We start from the raw sequence: 15,698 nt of genomic DNA on the forward strand, positions 1-15,698 counted from the left end.
CCCTGGGGGCGGGGCTATGCTAATAAGCGCTCTCACTCTCTCGACCGACGGGTCGGGAAGATCATTCGGGGAGGTGCTATGCAAATGAAGAGCCCGGAGACAGCTTCTCAGGGCCGTCCCCGAGGCTTCGTTTTAGTAGGCGGGGCTCGTGGACCGGCCCGCGGCCGTATATAGGCGCGCTCGGAGGAAGGAGTGGGTCTTGAGGGGAAGCTCCACCTACGTCCTGGGATCCTAGCCAGGCTTCCGACCCGGGTGTCTAGGCTGGACGCTGGAGTCTCCGCCCGCTAAGGGACCCAGGCTTCCGGTTCCCGGAGTCCCAGCCAAGCGGAAGGCAGACTGGGAGGGGAGATGGGGCCCTGGAGGGGGGACAGCCGCGTAACGGGACAGGGAGGGGCCGTGAGATCACTGCATTCCAGATCCCTGAGCCAGCTCGCCCAAGCCGGGGTGGCCGAGTCATGAAGGGCCTAGGGCCAGGATTTCTGAGGCTTGAAGGAGGAAGAAGCTGAGGGCCCAGGCTTTTGAGTCTCTCGGAGAGAATGAGGATGGAGGCCTGGAATCCTGGGTCCCGGGGAGGAGGGGATCTGGGAGTCTTTACTACTGGATTCCGTAAAGGAGGGAGCTGGGGGCCCTGACTCTTGGGTTCAGGGGTTGGGTTCGGGGATTCAGAATTCTGGATCCGAGGGAATTCAGGTGGGGAGCCCGAACACTTGTGTCTGTGTAAAGTACGAGCTGGAGACCAGCAATGGTCTGAGGAAGGAAGGGCCTGAGGGCCAGACTCCTGGTTGGAAGGAAGAAGTGGTCGGACTCCCAAGTCCCAGGCAGGAGGGAAATAGGGAGTCCAGGCTTCTCTGCTGAATGAGAGGAATCAGAATTTGGACTTTTCCGTCCTAAATGAGGAGGAGGTTGTACGTCAGGCTCCTTGGTTCTAAATTTAGAGAGGACTAGGAGATCAGGATTCTGGGATCCCCAGAAAGTGGGCGGGGCAACTCAGCAAGTCCGGCTGTTTTTCTACTTCCCTCTCCTCGAACTACAATTCCCTTGCGGCGGTCGGGCTGAGTGGTCTTACATCACTTCCTGTTCCGCAGCTCTTTCCGCGCGCGCGCAGGGCACCGTGGGGCCTTGTCGCGGGCTGCCGCAACCCCGCCCACTTCACCTCTCACCTCCTTGCTGTCCCCGCGCGACGGAGGCGACGTGCGGACTACGCCTCCCGGCGTCCGTCGCGCGCGCTCATGCCTATGTGCCCCATTGGTTGCTGGGAAATTGAGTCCGGAGCCTTCCCACCAGCCTTCACGGCACCGTGCTCGGTACTTGAAGTCCCGGCAAGCTCGGCGGCGTTTTAGCTCCGCCCCTCTCCTCCCTCTGCTCGCGAGCCCCCCCAGCCCGCCCCGCCCCGCGCCGGGGCCGGAGCCGCAGCCCGAGCGGCGGGGTAAGATGGCGGCGGCAGTCTGGGCCGCGGGGCTCGGGCCTATCGGGGTGGGCGGGGCGGAGTCGGGTCGCTAGTTGTCCCGGGGTCCTCCCCACACGCCGCGGGGCCTGGCGGACTTAGCGGGGCGGCCTCGGGCCCGGCAGCGGCGGCGGAGCCTGGCGCCGAGCGGGGGGCCTTCTCAAGGCCCCGGGACGCGTCTGTGGGTTCCGGGGGGCATCTACGGGGCGTCCCCGAGAGGACTGGGGATGTCCACCGGGCCTGGACTGAGACTGGAGCCTGCCCTCCATCACATAGCTGGTCTGGGTCATATCTGTAGACACTGTTGATCGTCTTTACGGGCTGACCCGAAGCTAGGGTCTGTTTATAGGGTTCTGGGGCCATCTTGAGATCTTGAGATATGTCCCAGGGTGAAGGAGGTCTGCAAGAGCAGAGGAGTATCTGCAGAGCCATCTATAGCGCCCGGGGTATGTCTGTTAGGACTGGGAGTGTCTACATGGGCTGCCTTGAGGATGCGGCTCACCTACCTGGGTCTGGGGCCATGTAGCGGGTCTGGAAGAACTGTTGGAGGGCTAGGAAGTCTTTTAGGGCCACCCAGGGGGGTGGGATGTACCCACCAAGGGAGGGAGGCAAATACTGACGGGTGCTGAGAGGGCTGGATGGGTCTCTAACGTCTGAGAGTGTCTAATATGGGTGACAGGAGGCTGGGGGGCACTTAGAAGGACCTGGAACCATCAAGGTGGCTTTCAGTGTGACTGCAGGAGTACAGTCTTTATGCCTGGAGCAATTCGAATGCCTTTTGGGGCTGGGTAATCGCGTGGAGAACAAGACAAAGGAGAGTATTGGAAAATTTGCCCAGCTCAAATGTACTTGCACTTTATAATGTAATTTAAATGAAAAACGTTGCTAAAAATTCTGCATTGCCCTGGAGCTATAGAGAGTTGGAATTAGTCCACATTAGTCTGGGGAAGTCTGTAGGATCATTGAGACTCATTTAGTGCAATGCTTTTCAGACTCTTTTGACCTTGATCTACAGTAAGAAGTGCATTTTTTGTGTTAAGAGCTAGGACATACTGACATGTGTATTTAATGCCCAAGTCCCATTAATTAATATTCCCACGTACTACTTGTGATGCACCATGAAGAATTTTCAACTGTGTTCGATTTACTTTTATTTTTTTATAACAAGCTAATTGCAAAGCACTGTACTGCTCTCAGACTGTAGTTTGGGGAACACTGATCTAGAGGGACCTAGCAATGTCTGCAGAACCTTTTCATGTGAAAAAGATATAAAGAACTGTGGATGTATCTGCAAAGCCTGGGGCATGTCTAAATGGGCAGGGGAGCATCTTCATACACCGCGGAGGGCTTGGGGATCTGTGTGTCTGTCCTCAGCAGGTCTTGACTAAAGCCCCTGTTATGTGGCAGTCACTGTTCTGCGTAACATGCGCTTTTCCCAGAGGTGCTGGAGAGCAGCTCCAGGGCTGGGAACTGTCCACGGGGGTTTAACAAGGCGGGACATGTTAGTGGGAGTTAGTGAAGGAGCCACAGGCTCTTGTCTGGGAGGTTGCCTGTGGGAGCCTGGGCAGAGCTTGGAAAGCTGTGGTAGGAAGGAGACCAGGACCGATGCATTTGCTTGGCAGGTGTGCAGCTGGGAGAATGGGGGAGGTAGATGTGCGGTAAACCTGGGCCTTGAAGCTAATTTTTGTTATTTTGTATTGAGCGCTTGGGCTGTGCTAACTCTGTAGCAGAAAGTCCCTTTGCTTTCAGTTCTTACCGCCCTTCTTGGAGGTAGATACTCTTGTGGTGCCCGTCTACAGAGAAGCATAAAGAGTCAGGGGTTTTAAAGCTTTCGGGGAACTCTGGAGACCGGATAGTGTTTTCACAGTAGCAGATTGGATGGTTCTAAGGAAGCTTGCAGCTGGGGTACTCCTACTTTCTGAAGACCTAATGGGGACACCCACCAGTCTGAAGGGTAATCTTTCAACCTCCGAACGATCTGAGAATTTCTGTGACCTCATGAAGGCTTTAGCCATGATCTCCCACAATGGGCAGATTGGTGATAGGTGGATGTCCTCCGCATGCCTTTCTGAAAGTAGTGTTTTCGGTCTGGTGTTGGTTTTGTACATCACTCTTGTAGCTCCGTGTTTTGTGTACATATAAACCAATTTTTTCATTTTTTTTTTTTTTTGGTCCCTCACCATCGAGGACAATCGTTGCCGCTTTAGGGAGTTGCATGGTATCTGAGGTATACTCAGTGCACTGGCACGTATCTCAGTTTGGGAGAGGAGAGTGTAGGGGACTGCGGGACACAGTATTTGAAATCACAACTCAACCGGGAAAAACATCAGCCAGCGTGGGGGCAGGCAGGGAGGTCTTAAAGCTTGGTTGTGGGGGAAGCTTTAAGCGGAGACTGGGGAGTGGAGTGTTGAAATAGGAGGCCAGAAGGCCTCCCTGCAAGAAAGGAAGCAGTAGAAATCTAGGCAAGGGAAGAGAGCCATTCTGGTCTCTGCGACGTCTGCTCAGGGCCTGGGACTCGCCCAAGGACTGGCGTGTGGTGGTAGAGGGCAGAAGGATGCTGAGGAGGATGCTTGGTCAAAGCCGTGGCGGAGGCCCTGGAGATCCTTGCGTCCATCCTCTGCTTCCAGCCCCTTCCACCCCCCCCCCCGACCCCTGCCTCCACTCGAAACTCTCACCCCCTCAACCACCAGGTGACCATGGAGGAAGAAGATGAGTCTCGAGGGAAGACCGAGGAGTCGGGCGAGGATCTGGGCGATGGTCCGCCAGACAGAGACCCCACGCTTTCTCCTTCTGCCTTTATCCTGGTAAGGCTGCTAGATGTCTGGGGCCAAGGGAGGGATGGGCTGGAAATGCAGATGTCAGGGCCCAGCTCCTGGGCCCTGGGGGGAGGAGGGGCTGGGGGCCTGGACACTTGGCTCCTCCGAAGGGTTCGAGTTTCGTTATAGGGGTGTCTGGAATGGCTGTCTCCCAGGAGCAGAGCTTGTGACCATTTGCACGGGTCCCCTGACTGCCCTTTCTTTCCACCCCCTCCACCCTCCACCTTTTCTCTAGCGGGCCATTCAGCAGGCTGTGGGAAGTTCCCTGCAGGGGGATCTGCCAAATGATAAAGGTACGATGGGTTCTGGTTCCTCTTAGCCTCCGTCCCATCTCTCCGTATTCTTTATCCTAATTGCATTCCTAAAAACTTTCTGAGGCCTCCCGGGTACTGCCCTTGTGCTGGCTCGGGGAGCCAAAGATGGGTCGGACCCCATGGCTGACTTGGAGGGGCTCACGGTCTGGTGGAGGGGAGATACAGTCACAGCGCAGAGGTGGCCCCGGGGCACTAGGAGAGCGCAGGAGGCCCAGTTAAGCTAGTGTGGAGGAGATGGGGTCTGGGGAGGCTTCCTAGAGGGGCAGACCGGTGAATTGGGTCTCCAAGGATGTACTGAAGTCGTTGTCTGGTAAAGAGGAAAGCCTGGTAGGCAGAGGCACCCAGCAGGCACACGGCACAGGGGCGTGTTGCAGGACCGAGCTGTGGTTCTTTGGGGCTGGCAGGCCTGGGGTGTGAGCAGGAGGTGAGGCAGGACAGCTCCATGGGACCTGTGTCACCGCAAGGCTCTCGTGCCAGGCTGGCTTGTCTGGAATCCATCCTGAGGGCAGCTAGGAGGTCAGGTGGGTGAGAGCGCCTCTGAATGGCGCTGGGGAAGTCTTTCTGGGCCCCAAGGTGGGAGCTGAGGGGTGGAGGCAGGGAGAGCAGGCAGGAGTTTGGCTCCCTCCTCAAGAGCCCGAGCAGGCTCCTCTTTCCTCTGACTCCACAGAGTCTCTGTGTCTCGTCCCCTGTGTCCAATCTCCCATGCAAATCTCTCTCCAGATGGCTCCCGGTGTCACGGCCTTCGATGGAGGGGCTGCCGGAGCCCACGGTCAGAACCCCGTTCCCAGGAGTCAGGGGGGACCGACACGGCTACTGTGAGTAAGAGCAGGGGGCTGGGGGCACAGACTCTTGGGGTTGGGGTGCTGATCAGCTGTAGTGTTGGAGGGGTTGGGGGCATCATCCCTGGGGCCGGGCCCTTGGGTCCTGGGAGCAAGTCAGGATGAGGGAATTGGTTGGATCTCTGCGTTTTCTCGGGTTCTCAGATGCCTGGGTTCCTGAAGGGTTAGGGGCTGGGGAAGTGGGATTTGTGGGCCCTCACGTGAGAGGGACGGGTTGGAACCCCTCCCGGCCTATTCCAGGTGTTGGACATGGCCGCAGACAGCTTCCTCGCGGGGCTGGTGAGCGTTCTGGATCCCCCAGATACCTGGGTTCCCAGCCACCTGGACCTTCGGCCTGGCGAGTGAGTAGTTGGGCAGCTGGAGTGGGAGAGGCCTTTAGTGGGGGAGCTGGCAGCTTCCTTCAGGCTCACTCACCCCCTTCTGCCCTGCAGAAGCGAGGACATGCTGGAGCTGGTGGCCGAGGTCCGAATCGGGGACAGGGATCCCATCCCTCTGCCGGTGCCTAGCCTGCTGCCCCGTCTCAGGGCCTGGAGGACAGGCAAAACGGGTATGTGGGGCCAGGGCAGAGCTGAGCAGGCGGCCTCGGAGTCCTGCACGAGTCAACTGTTGTTGGTAGTAACAGTAGCGATCCTGTCATTTAGACAAAATCTTTAAGCCTCTGCCTGTTAGACTGCAAGGCTTTATGTACCTACAGACATACCTACAGCAAACGCTGATGTCCTGGCCGGCACGTGTGAGGCACTCCGTGTCCAGGGCGCTACGTGGCAGTGTAACTGCACTGGGAATTCGTCTCCCTGGGATTGGGGGTGGGGTGGGGGGAGGCTCTTAGCATCTCTATCTTCCAGAGGAGACGAATCTGAAAAAGGGAAGTCCCTTGTTTAAGGTGGCACAGCCAGTAGATGAGTGGTGCTCCTGGGCCCTGAGCCTGTAGCCCAGGTCTCTTTGAGCGTTAAGCCCTGTGAGCAGCGTAGAGCTTCTCAGACTTGGGCGGGTATCAGAGTCACGAGGAGGAGGACTTTGTCGATACACGGGTCCCTGGGCCTACTCCTAGGATCTCTGATTCAGTGGGTCTGGGGTGGGGCCCGGGAATTTGCATTTCTAACCAGTTCCTCGGTGAGGTTTCCGGGCCCCCAGGACCCCGGTGGGAATCCCTGGTTTAGACTCCGCACCCCCCCCCTCCAACGTGCATCCACAGTTGGGAGGGATGGAGAGGAGAGGTCGGCGCGGTCAGCAGAAGTGACTGTTGCGCAGCCGACCGTGGCTCACACACGCTGTGCCCGTTTCGGTTTCCCTTGTCCTGTTTTTATAGCTGCGAAATGTCTTGTCCATTTGGCTCAGGGGGCGTTGTACTCAGGGCCCACCACGCCCTTGGGGAACCCTCCAAAAGCTCTTCATTTTTTTTAAAATTAGAAGGCCTACAGGATAAATAAACAAATGGACGTGGCAGTGTCCTAATAAAACTTTATTTACAAGAACAGAAGGCGTTGGGAATTTGGTGCCAGGCCTTCGGTGATATAGTTGTATCTGGACTGTAAGAGCTGTTTGGTGGGAGATGCTGGGGTTTTTATTTTCTTACTAGAAGTGGTTTTCTTCATTTGGAAGTTATTAAGAACTTTAGGAAAAAAATCTCATCCCTGATTCCATATCGTATAAAGATTACATAAAGGAGGGGCCGTCTTGCATTTCCAGACCGCTCTAGTCTGTGTTTTACACTTCCGGTGGTGGTAATAATTCATAAGCAGGGTAGGAATAGCTCGTGCTCACCGAGTCCTTGTGGGGCCGGGTGCAGTCTGGTTTGTTCCACACAGCTGCCCACCTAGTCCCCTCATCCCTGCGATGTGTGAATGCTCTCATCACCGTCCTCCCTGCTTTATTTTCTTCCACAGCCCTCAGCAGTTGGCAGACTTTTCTGCGTGGCTCATGGAGATTTCTTGAAGGCAGGGACTTTTGTCTGTTGTGTTCACTGTTCTGTTCCTAGTACCTGAAACAGCTTGGCACAAGATAGGCAATCAGCAAAAATGTACTGAATGAATGAGTGCATGCCCACTGTATACATGAAGAAACCAAGGCAGGCAGAGGTTGAGTTCCTTGTCCTTGGTCACGTCACGGGTGAGGGCCAGAGCCTAGGATTGGATTGAGAGGTGGCTCTGGGACTGCCCTCTTTTATTTTTTTATTTTTTTTCAACATTTATTTATTTTTGACAGACAGTATGAGCTGGGGAGGGGCAGAGAGAGAGAGGGAGACACAGAATCTAAGACAGGCTCCAGGCTCTGAGCTGTCAGCACAGAGCCCGAGGTGGGGCTTGAACTCACAAAGTGTGAGATCATGACCTGAGCTGAAGTCAGACGCTTAACCGACTGAGCCACCCAGGGCGCCCCTGGCACTGCCCTCTTAAGCCCCTGCTGTCCTGTCACTGTCTACATGACCATGCTGGTGCCCTTGCCATCTCAGGGTCCCTGTAGTAGGTGGTTGAATGGGGCCTCTGGACCCCAGTGTGTGTGTCCGGAGGTGCAGCCCAGGTCCGTTGTCACCGTGTGTGGGACTGATGGCATGGAGACCACGTCATCCTCAGAAAGCAGGGTCTCAGGAAGACAAATGAAGTTAGGCAGGAAAGCACGATGCCTGGCCCATGTGGAGGGGCGAACACTGCTTGTTCCTGTCGCCCGTTGGCGGTGTCTTTGAGTCCTGAGCGGATGTTGCCCCTCAGATGGGGCTCGTCACAGAGTGAAGTGCGTGGGTTGTGGACTCCGGCTGTCAGGGCTCCCTGGCTCTGCCATTTCCTGGGCTCTCGAGAGGGAGATTCACCTTCTCAGCCGCCCACAGTTCCCTTCAGGAAACAGGATAGATTCCCACAAGAGGCAGCTGGAGCAGCGGTCTTAGGTTCAAATCCCAGCAACCCTTCTCTAGCCTGTGTCTTCTGTGGTGACACTGGTGAGGGGGTTCTCGGGCTGCGGGCCAGTGTGTATCTCAGGACATGGGAGCACGGGCTCAGTGGCTTCAGTGGCTACATTGGCTGTTTGCACCCCCCCTTCTCCCTGCTGTGTGTCCTTGGGGAAGATACTGCAGTGCTCTGTGCCTCAGTTTCCTCCTGAAAGGACACAGTACCTCCAGCTTGGAGTCATTAGGAGCATCTGTGAGTTGTCCCGTGCAAAGTGCAGGGTGCCGCCAGAGTGGGGTGGTGGCCGGGGCACTGGCCTGCGGCCCCCTCTGCACGGCCCAGGGAGGAGGACATGTGCCTGACTGGGGCTCCCTGTCTCCTTTCTTCCTTTACAGTGTCTCCACAGTCTCACTCCTCACGACCCTCCTGTGCCCGTCACCTCCTTACCTTGGGCACTGGAGACGGGGGCCCTGCCCCACCCCCTGCCCCATCCTCTGCGTCCTCCTCCCCCTCCCCTTCCCCCTCATCCTCCTCCCCTTCGCCTCCCCCGCCTCCACCTCCTCCAGCCCCCCCAGCCCCACCTGCCCCCCGATTCGACATCTATGACCCCTTCCACCCCACCGACGAGGCCTATTCCCCACCACCTGCTCCGGAGCAGAAGTACGACCCCTTCGAGCCCACTGGCTCCAACCCCAGCTCATCAGCGGGGACTCCTTCACCCGAGGAGGAGGAGGAGGAAGAGGAGGAAGAGGAAGAAGAGGAGGAAGAAGAGGAAGAAGAGGAGGAGGAAGGCTTGTCCCAGAGCATCAGCCGCATCTCCGAGACCCTGGCGGGCATCTATGATGACAACAGTCTGAGCCAGGACTTCCCAGGTGATGAGAGCCCCCGCCCGGACCCCCAGCCCCCACAACCGACTCCGGCCCCTGGAACGCCTCCACAGGTGGACTCCACCCGGGTGGACGGAGCCACCCGCCGTCGCGTCTTCGTGGTGGGGACGGAGGCGGAGGCCTGTAGGGAAGGCAAGGTCTCTGTGGAGGTGGTGACGGCCGGCGGAGCCGCCATCCCACCAACCCTGCTGCCACCGGGAGACTCCGAGATCGAGGAGGGCGAGATCGTCCAGCCGGAGGAGGAGCCCAGGGTGGCAGTCTCCCTCTTCCGGGCCGCCGGCCGGGCGGCGCGACCCCCTCCTGCAGCCTCAGCGCCCCCGGCGGCCCAGCCCCCGCCCCCGCCACCTGCCCCCCGCGCCCCCGAGGGGGACGACTTCCTGTCTCTGCACGCCGAGTCAGACGGCGAGGGCGCCCTGCAGGTGGACCTGGGGGAGCCGGCGCCCGCCCCGCCAACCGCGGACACGCGCTGGGGCGGCCTGGACCTGCGCCGCAAGATCCTGACCCAGCGTCGGGAGCGCTACCGCCAGCGCTCGCCCTCCCCGGCCGCCGCCCCCGCCGCCGCCGCCGCCCCCGCGGGCCCCCCCACCCGCAAGAAGTCGAGGCGGGAGCGCAAGCGGAGCGGCGGCGAGGCCAAGGAGGCCGCGTCGTCGTCGTCCAGCGCGCAGCCTGCCCCGCCGGCCCCGGCCTCCCCCTGGGACTCCAAGAAGCACCGCTCCCGGGACCGCAAGCCGGGCTCTCACGCCTCGTCGTCCGCCCGCCGCCGCTCGCGGTCCCGCTCCGCCCGCCGCCGCTCGCGCAGCACCGACCGCCGCCGCGGGGGCAGCCGCAGGTCGCGGTCCCGGGAGAAGCGGCGGCGGCGGCGGCGCTCGGCCTCCCCGCCCCCGGCCACATCCTCGTCGTCGTCCTCGAGGCGCGAGCGGCACCGTGGCAAGCACCGAGACGGCGGCGGCGGCGGCAAGAAGAAGAAGAAGCGGTCGCGGTCCCGGGGCGAGAAGCGGTCTGGGGACAGCGAGAAGGCCCCGGTGCCCACCCAGCCGCCCTCCGGCTCCAGCTCCCTGGGCGGAGAGCGTGACAGCCGCCGCAGGGGGGCGGTGCCACCTTCCATCCAGGACCTCACGGACCATGATCTCTTCGCCATCAAGCGGACCATCACCGTGGGCCGGCCGGACAAGTCCGACCCCCGAGGCCCGTCGCCGGCCCCGGCCTCGTCGCCCAAGCGCGAGGTCCTGTACGACTCAGAGGGACTGAGTGCCGAGGAGCGGGGGGGCAAGAGCGGCGAGAAGGACCGGCGCCGCTCCGGGGCCGCCTCCTCCTCCTCTTCCTCCCGGGAGAAGGGATCACGGCGGAAGGCGCTGGATGGGGGGGATCGGGACCGGGACAGGGACAGAGATAGGGACAGGGACAGGTCATCCAAGAAGGCTCGGCCTCCCAAGGAGTCAGCGCCCTCCTCGGGGCCTCCGCCAAAGCCACCAGTCAGCAGCGGCTCCGGCTCGTCCTCCTCGTCGTGCTCCTCCTCCTCCCGGAAGGTGAAGCTGCAGTCTAAGGTGGCGGTGCTGATCCGCGAAGGCGTCAGCAGCACCACGCCGGCCAAGGAGGCCGCATCCGCTGGCCTGGGCTCCATCGGAGTCAAGTTCAGCCGCGACCGGGAGAGCCGCTCCCCTTTCCTCAAGCCCGATGAGCGGGCCCCTGCAGAGGTGGCCAAAGCAGCTCCAGGCAGCACCAAGCCCAAAAAGACCAAGGTCAAGGCCAAGGCTGGGGCCAAGAAAGCCAAGGGGACCAAGGGAAAGACCAAGCCATCCAAGACCAGGAAAAAGATCCGCAGCGGGGGCAGCGGTGGGGGCAGCGGCGGCCCTGCAACGCTGAAGAAGTCCAAGGCGGATAGCTGCAGCCAGGCAGCGGGGGCCAAGGGGGTGGAGGAGACTTCCTGGTCCGGGGAAGAGCGGGTGGCCAAGGCCCCTAGCACCCCGCCCCCTAAGGCAGCCCCTCCCCCCCCTGCACTCACACCGGACTCCCAGACCGTGGACAGCAGCTGCAAGACCCCCGAGGTCTCCTTCCTTCCCGAGGAGGCCGCTGAGGAGGCTGGGGTCCGAGGCGGGGCAGAGGAGGAGGAGGAGGAAGAGGAGGAGGAGGAGGAAGAGGAGGAGGAGGAAGAGCAGCAGCCTGCCACCACCACGGCCACCAGCACGGCCGCAGCTGCCCCGAGCACTGCCCCTAGCGCAGGGTCCACAGCCGGTGACTCAGGGGCAGAGGATGGGCCGGCTACCCGTGTCTCCCAGCTGCCCACGCTGCCCCCGCCCATGCCCTGGAACCTGCCTGCTGGTGTGGACTGCACCACCAGCGGTGTCCTGGCCTGTGAGTGTGCCCTGGGGTGGGGGGCGCGGGCTGGGACAGACAGGATTGGGGAGGACCAGGTCCTGTGGGGACAGGCTTGGAGGCAGTGGGGATGCTTTGGAGGGGGTAGGTGCACAGTGACCCAGACTGCGAGGGGTTTGGGTGGGTGAGGGCTGATGAGGGGCTGTCTAGAAGGCTGGTAGATGTCTGGCTGTGCTGGAGGAGAGCAGGCAGGTGAGTGGGGGGGAGAGGGGGTGGCCAGCCCAGCACAGGCTGGAGGAGTGGGCCGTGTTCTGGGGTCCGCCCGGAGGTGGACGAGGTTGGGTGTGGTGGAGGGACCAGGAAGAACAGGGTGAGCAGGGAGCGTTGTCCCTTAAGGGTTAGCAATAGGGCACAGGGAGCTTGAGACAGAATCTCACCTTTGCCGCTACCTCGTCCCTGAATGACCTGGCCCTGTTTCCCCCCGGGCCACACACATACCTTGAGTCCTAAGAATATGTGGGGTGCGGAGCCGTTCTCTCACTGGCCAAGGTCCCCTTTTCCCAATTCTGAGCCCGAAACCTATGGTCTCTCCAGGGCCCGGGGGGAAGACGGCAGCAGGTGCCTAGGTGGCCTCTGTGTCAGCTCCTGATGTCCTTGTCCTCAACTCTCTGCCTCTTGCAGTGACTGCACTTCTCTTCAAGATGGAAGAAGCCAATCTGGCGAGCCGAGCAAAGGCCCAGGAGCTGATCCAGGCCACCAACCAGGTGGGCCCCTCTGGGGAAGAGTCCCCACAGTCCCTCTTCTTGTCCCCTGACTCTGACTAGGAGAGGAACTACAATTCTCAGCAGACCTTGGGACAAGGAAGGGGTCGGCAGGAGGAGAGGCCTCTTGCCTCTGGGACAGTTTGGAAATCAGGGTGGGAAGGATGGGGGTACGTGTTCCCTCTTTCCCTCCCCCTCCCGTCATTCATCCGCTCTCCAACCTCTTCCGACAGATCCTCAGCCACCGAAAGCCACCCTCCAGTCTGGGGGTGACCCCAGCTCCTGTGCCCACCTCTCTGGGTCTGCCCGCTGGCCCTTCCAGCTACCTGCTCCCTGGCAGCCTCCCCCTGGGGGGCTGCGGCTCTACCCCTCCCACCCCCACTGGGCTGGCTGCAGCATGTGACAAGCGAGAGGGCAGCAGCAGCTCCGAGGGACGTGGGGACACAGACAAGGTGAGCTGGGTTTGGGAGAGGTGGGTTGATGGTGACAGTTTTGCAGATGCTGAAGTGCAGGCGCCCAAGGAGAACAGCAGACTGACGCCAACAGGTGGGAACTCAGATAAAACAGGAGTCGTTGAATTGTGTGGAACTAGAATTTTTTCTTTCGATGTTTATTTATTTTTGAAAGAGCGAGAGATAGAGTGTGAGCGGCAGAGGAGGGGAGAGAGAGGGAGACACAGAATCCAAAGCAGTCAGGACAGAGCCAATGCAGGGCTCAAACCCAGTAACAGTGAGATGGTGACCTGCGTGGAAGCCAGATGCTTAACCGACTGAAGAAGGAACCCAGGCACCCCAAGGAACTAAACTTTGATTCAAATGCACGAGTGGGAACAAACCAGTTTTCATTCAGCTACATCTGGCTTCTACTCACAGGCCTCAGGCCGGTTTTCCTTTTGGTCGGGTCCAAAAAGGTCATGGTGGTCAAACAGCCGATTGCCAGATGATGGGGTCGCCTATTTCTTACTTTGTGTAATTTTTTTTTTTTAAGTTTATTTATTTATTTTAGAGAGGGAGGGAGCACAAGTGAGGGAGGGGCAGAGAGACAGAGGGAGACACAGAATCTGAAGCAGACTCCTGGCTCTGAACTGTCAGCATAGAGCTTGATGCGGGGCTTGAACCAAACTGTGAAATCGTGACCTGAGCCGAAGTCAGACACTCAACCAACTGAGCCACCCAAGCGCCCCATTTTACTTCGTGTAAATTTTGTATGGGCAGTGGACATACGTGTCCTGGTCAAGGCCACCGGGGATAGCCCCAGGTCCAGCCTAGGTGATGTTCAAGTGATGTTCAGAGGCCCGGCCTGGCCTGTGGTCTGGGGTGACCGCAGCAAGGGTAACACAGGGCAGATCCTGAGCAGGACCTCCACCTCCAGGAGTAGCTGGATGTGTCAAGGAGGCTGAGCTGGCAGGCAGGTGAGTGGAGGCCTGGGGTTCCGCAGGAACTCATCCGGCCTTTGCTGTCCCTCCTTCCCTCCCCGTCACCCCCTCTGCCAGTATCTGAAGAAGCTGCACACGCAGGAGAGGGCAGTGGAGGAGGTGAAGCTGGCCATCAAGCCGTACTATCAGAAGAAGGACATCACCAAGGAGGAGTACAAGGACATCCTGAGGAAGGCTGTCCACAAGGTGGGGCCCAGCGGGGGACAGATCCACAGAAGTGGGGAGAGGACAAGAAGGAGACATGTGCATGCATGGGGAGCCGGGGATGGGGGGTCAGTGTGGAAGGTGAGGAGGGGACAGGATTTGCTCAAGCCCACCTGGGCCTGTCCCGCTGACATCAGGGGGACACGTAGGGGTGTTGGTCCGGAATCTGGGGGAGCGGCTCCCATCCCAGTTCGCAGCTGTGCTCAGCAGTCAGCAGTCCAGGTGGAGGGGACCCTGGGGGGCTGGAGGTGACCACAGCTGCCTCTCACCCCCTAGATCTGCCACAGCAAAAGCGGGGAGATCAACCCAGTGAAGGTGAGCAACTTGGTGCGGGCCTACGTCCAACGCTACCGCTACTTCCGCAAGCATGGCCGCAAGCCGGGGGACCCCCCAGGGCCCCCGCGGCCGCCCAAGGAGCCTGGACCCCCTGACAAGGGTGGCCCAGGCCTGCCCTTGCCCCCTCTCTGAGACCCTCGGCCACCCCTTCCTTCCTTCGCCTCTTTGGAATTCTGGACGTATTTATGGCTCCACCTCCCCACTTCCCTCCCCCGCCCCGTCAGTGGGATGATTGGGGGAGGGTTGCTGCAGGGAAGAGGAGAGCCCCCTGCCCTGCCCAGCCCTGTGCCCCTTGCCCCCAAGCCTGTCCCCATCGCCCCTCCCTTCTGTTTGTGCCCCTCCCCCAGTTTCATTAAAGATTTCATGAAATGTTAGCCCCGAGCCCCATGATTTCAGCCCTTTCTTTTCAGAGACCAGTTTGGGAAAGGGTTGGGAAGAGACTTGCCCAGGTCTGACCCAGGTCTGAGGGTGGTTAGCAGGGTGTGACTCAGGGGAAGTGCTTTTCTCTCTCTGGGCCTCAGTTTCCTGATCCTTGAAGTGGGTGTTACAAGGACGAAGACCCAGGCAAGTGACGTACTTAGAACCGCCACATCAGCTACATAACAAGTGGTTGCTGTTGACAGAAAATGGTGGCGGGTGGGAGGTTGGGGTCCCAGGTCCCACCTGCTCAGTGTCTTCCAGGCTAAGGGCACCTGGGTGCTATTTGTCTGCCCTGGAATTGCCTCAGCAACAGAACTTTTGTCCCCCATTTAGTTGGATTCCCTTTTTACCAGTCCTTCGAGGCTGGGGTGATATTACCCATTCTCCTGAGGTAGAGGGAAACTGAGGCACAGAGTGGCAAGGGCCACACAGTGAGTCCGGGCCACGCTGGCCTTTGTCAGTCCACATCACCCAGAACCCAGATGTGGTGAGGAGAGGTAGTAGGCCTGGGTCACCGGAGTGGGCGGGCCTCAGGGCTGGGGCACGGAGCTCCTTTACGACTGCCTGCTCCAGCCCCACGCAGCAGGGAGTCCAGGGCCAGAGGTCACCTGGCAGGAGCTGGGAGGGGACCCAAGGTGCCCCCAGCCAACAGGACAAGGCTCCCTGCTTACTGGACAGGGGCCTGAACTGTTTATAAATGAGACAGAGGTTCTAGATTCTGCCCTGGGGCCTCCCTCGCAGAGCAGCAACCCTGGAATCCGGCCTGGTTTCTAACCCGTCCTGTGTTTCCTACTGTCTGACTTTTGCTCTTCTCCAAGCCTCAGTGTCTTGGTCTATAAAACGGAGGTGACTGTCACACCTCCTCACCAGGTCCCTGGGAAGGGGAAAGGAGGTGACCAGTATCAGCTGCCCCCGCAGTGTCTGGTCCTTGGGCAGTGAGCATCTGGGTTGTGGGTTGCACAGAGGGGTCAGCTGATGCCCTAAGAAGGAATAATGCCTGGCCTGCGTCAGGGCTAGCCCGGAGACCCTGAATACCAGACACACAAGTGG

At 59.8% G+C, this 15,698-nt stretch overlaps 1 protein-coding gene across 4 annotated transcripts; it reads left to right on the forward strand.

Annotated features, from left to right (window-relative positions):
- The first annotated feature begins 242 nt into the window (after positions 1-242).
- SCAF1 (SR-related CTD associated factor 1) lies at positions 243-14,609 on the forward strand. Of its 4 annotated transcripts, none has more exons than XM_027038126.2 (11): positions 243-1,426; positions 4,135-4,248; positions 4,496-4,553; positions 5,295-5,389; positions 5,654-5,754; positions 5,845-5,960; positions 8,688-11,531; positions 12,174-12,256; positions 12,487-12,705; positions 13,746-13,874; positions 14,169-14,609. In XM_027038126.2, the coding sequence occupies exons 2-11, from the start codon at positions 4,141-4,143 to the stop codon at positions 14,358-14,360; spliced, it is 3,945 nt and encodes a 1,314-aa protein (XP_026893927.2). In that variant the 5' UTR covers positions 243-1,426; positions 4,135-4,140; the 3' UTR covers positions 14,361-14,609. The 4 variants fall into 4 exon arrangements, with proteins under 4 accessions (XP_026893927.2, XP_026893926.2, XP_026893925.2 ...); XM_027038125.2 differs by lacking the exon at positions 243-1,426 and adding an exon at positions 1,457-1,890; XM_027038124.2 differs by lacking the exon at positions 243-1,426 and adding an exon at positions 3,653-3,671.
- The last annotated feature ends 1,089 nt before the right edge of the window (positions 14,610-15,698 follow it).

Source organism: Acinonyx jubatus, chromosome E2, assembly GCF_027475565.1.
Source record: "Acinonyx jubatus isolate Ajub_Pintada_27869175 chromosome E2, VMU_Ajub_asm_v1.0, whole genome shotgun sequence".
In the NCBI taxonomy this organism is placed as follows: domain Eukaryota; kingdom Metazoa; phylum Chordata; class Mammalia; order Carnivora; family Felidae; genus Acinonyx; species Acinonyx jubatus.

What these genes read in the sequence shown, in the direction of transcription:
- SCAF1 (XM_027038124.2), top strand. An exon ending in GGATCTGCCAAATGATAAAG is followed by an intron (nt 4,554 to 5,294) that starts GTACGATGGGTT and finishes ATCTCTCTCCAG; the next exon opens with ATGGCTCCCGGTGTCACGGC. An exon ending in TGAGGAAGGCTGTCCACAAG is followed by an intron (nt 13,875 to 14,168) that starts GTGGGGCCCAGC and finishes CTCACCCCCTAG; the next exon opens with ATCTGCCACAGCAAAAGCGG.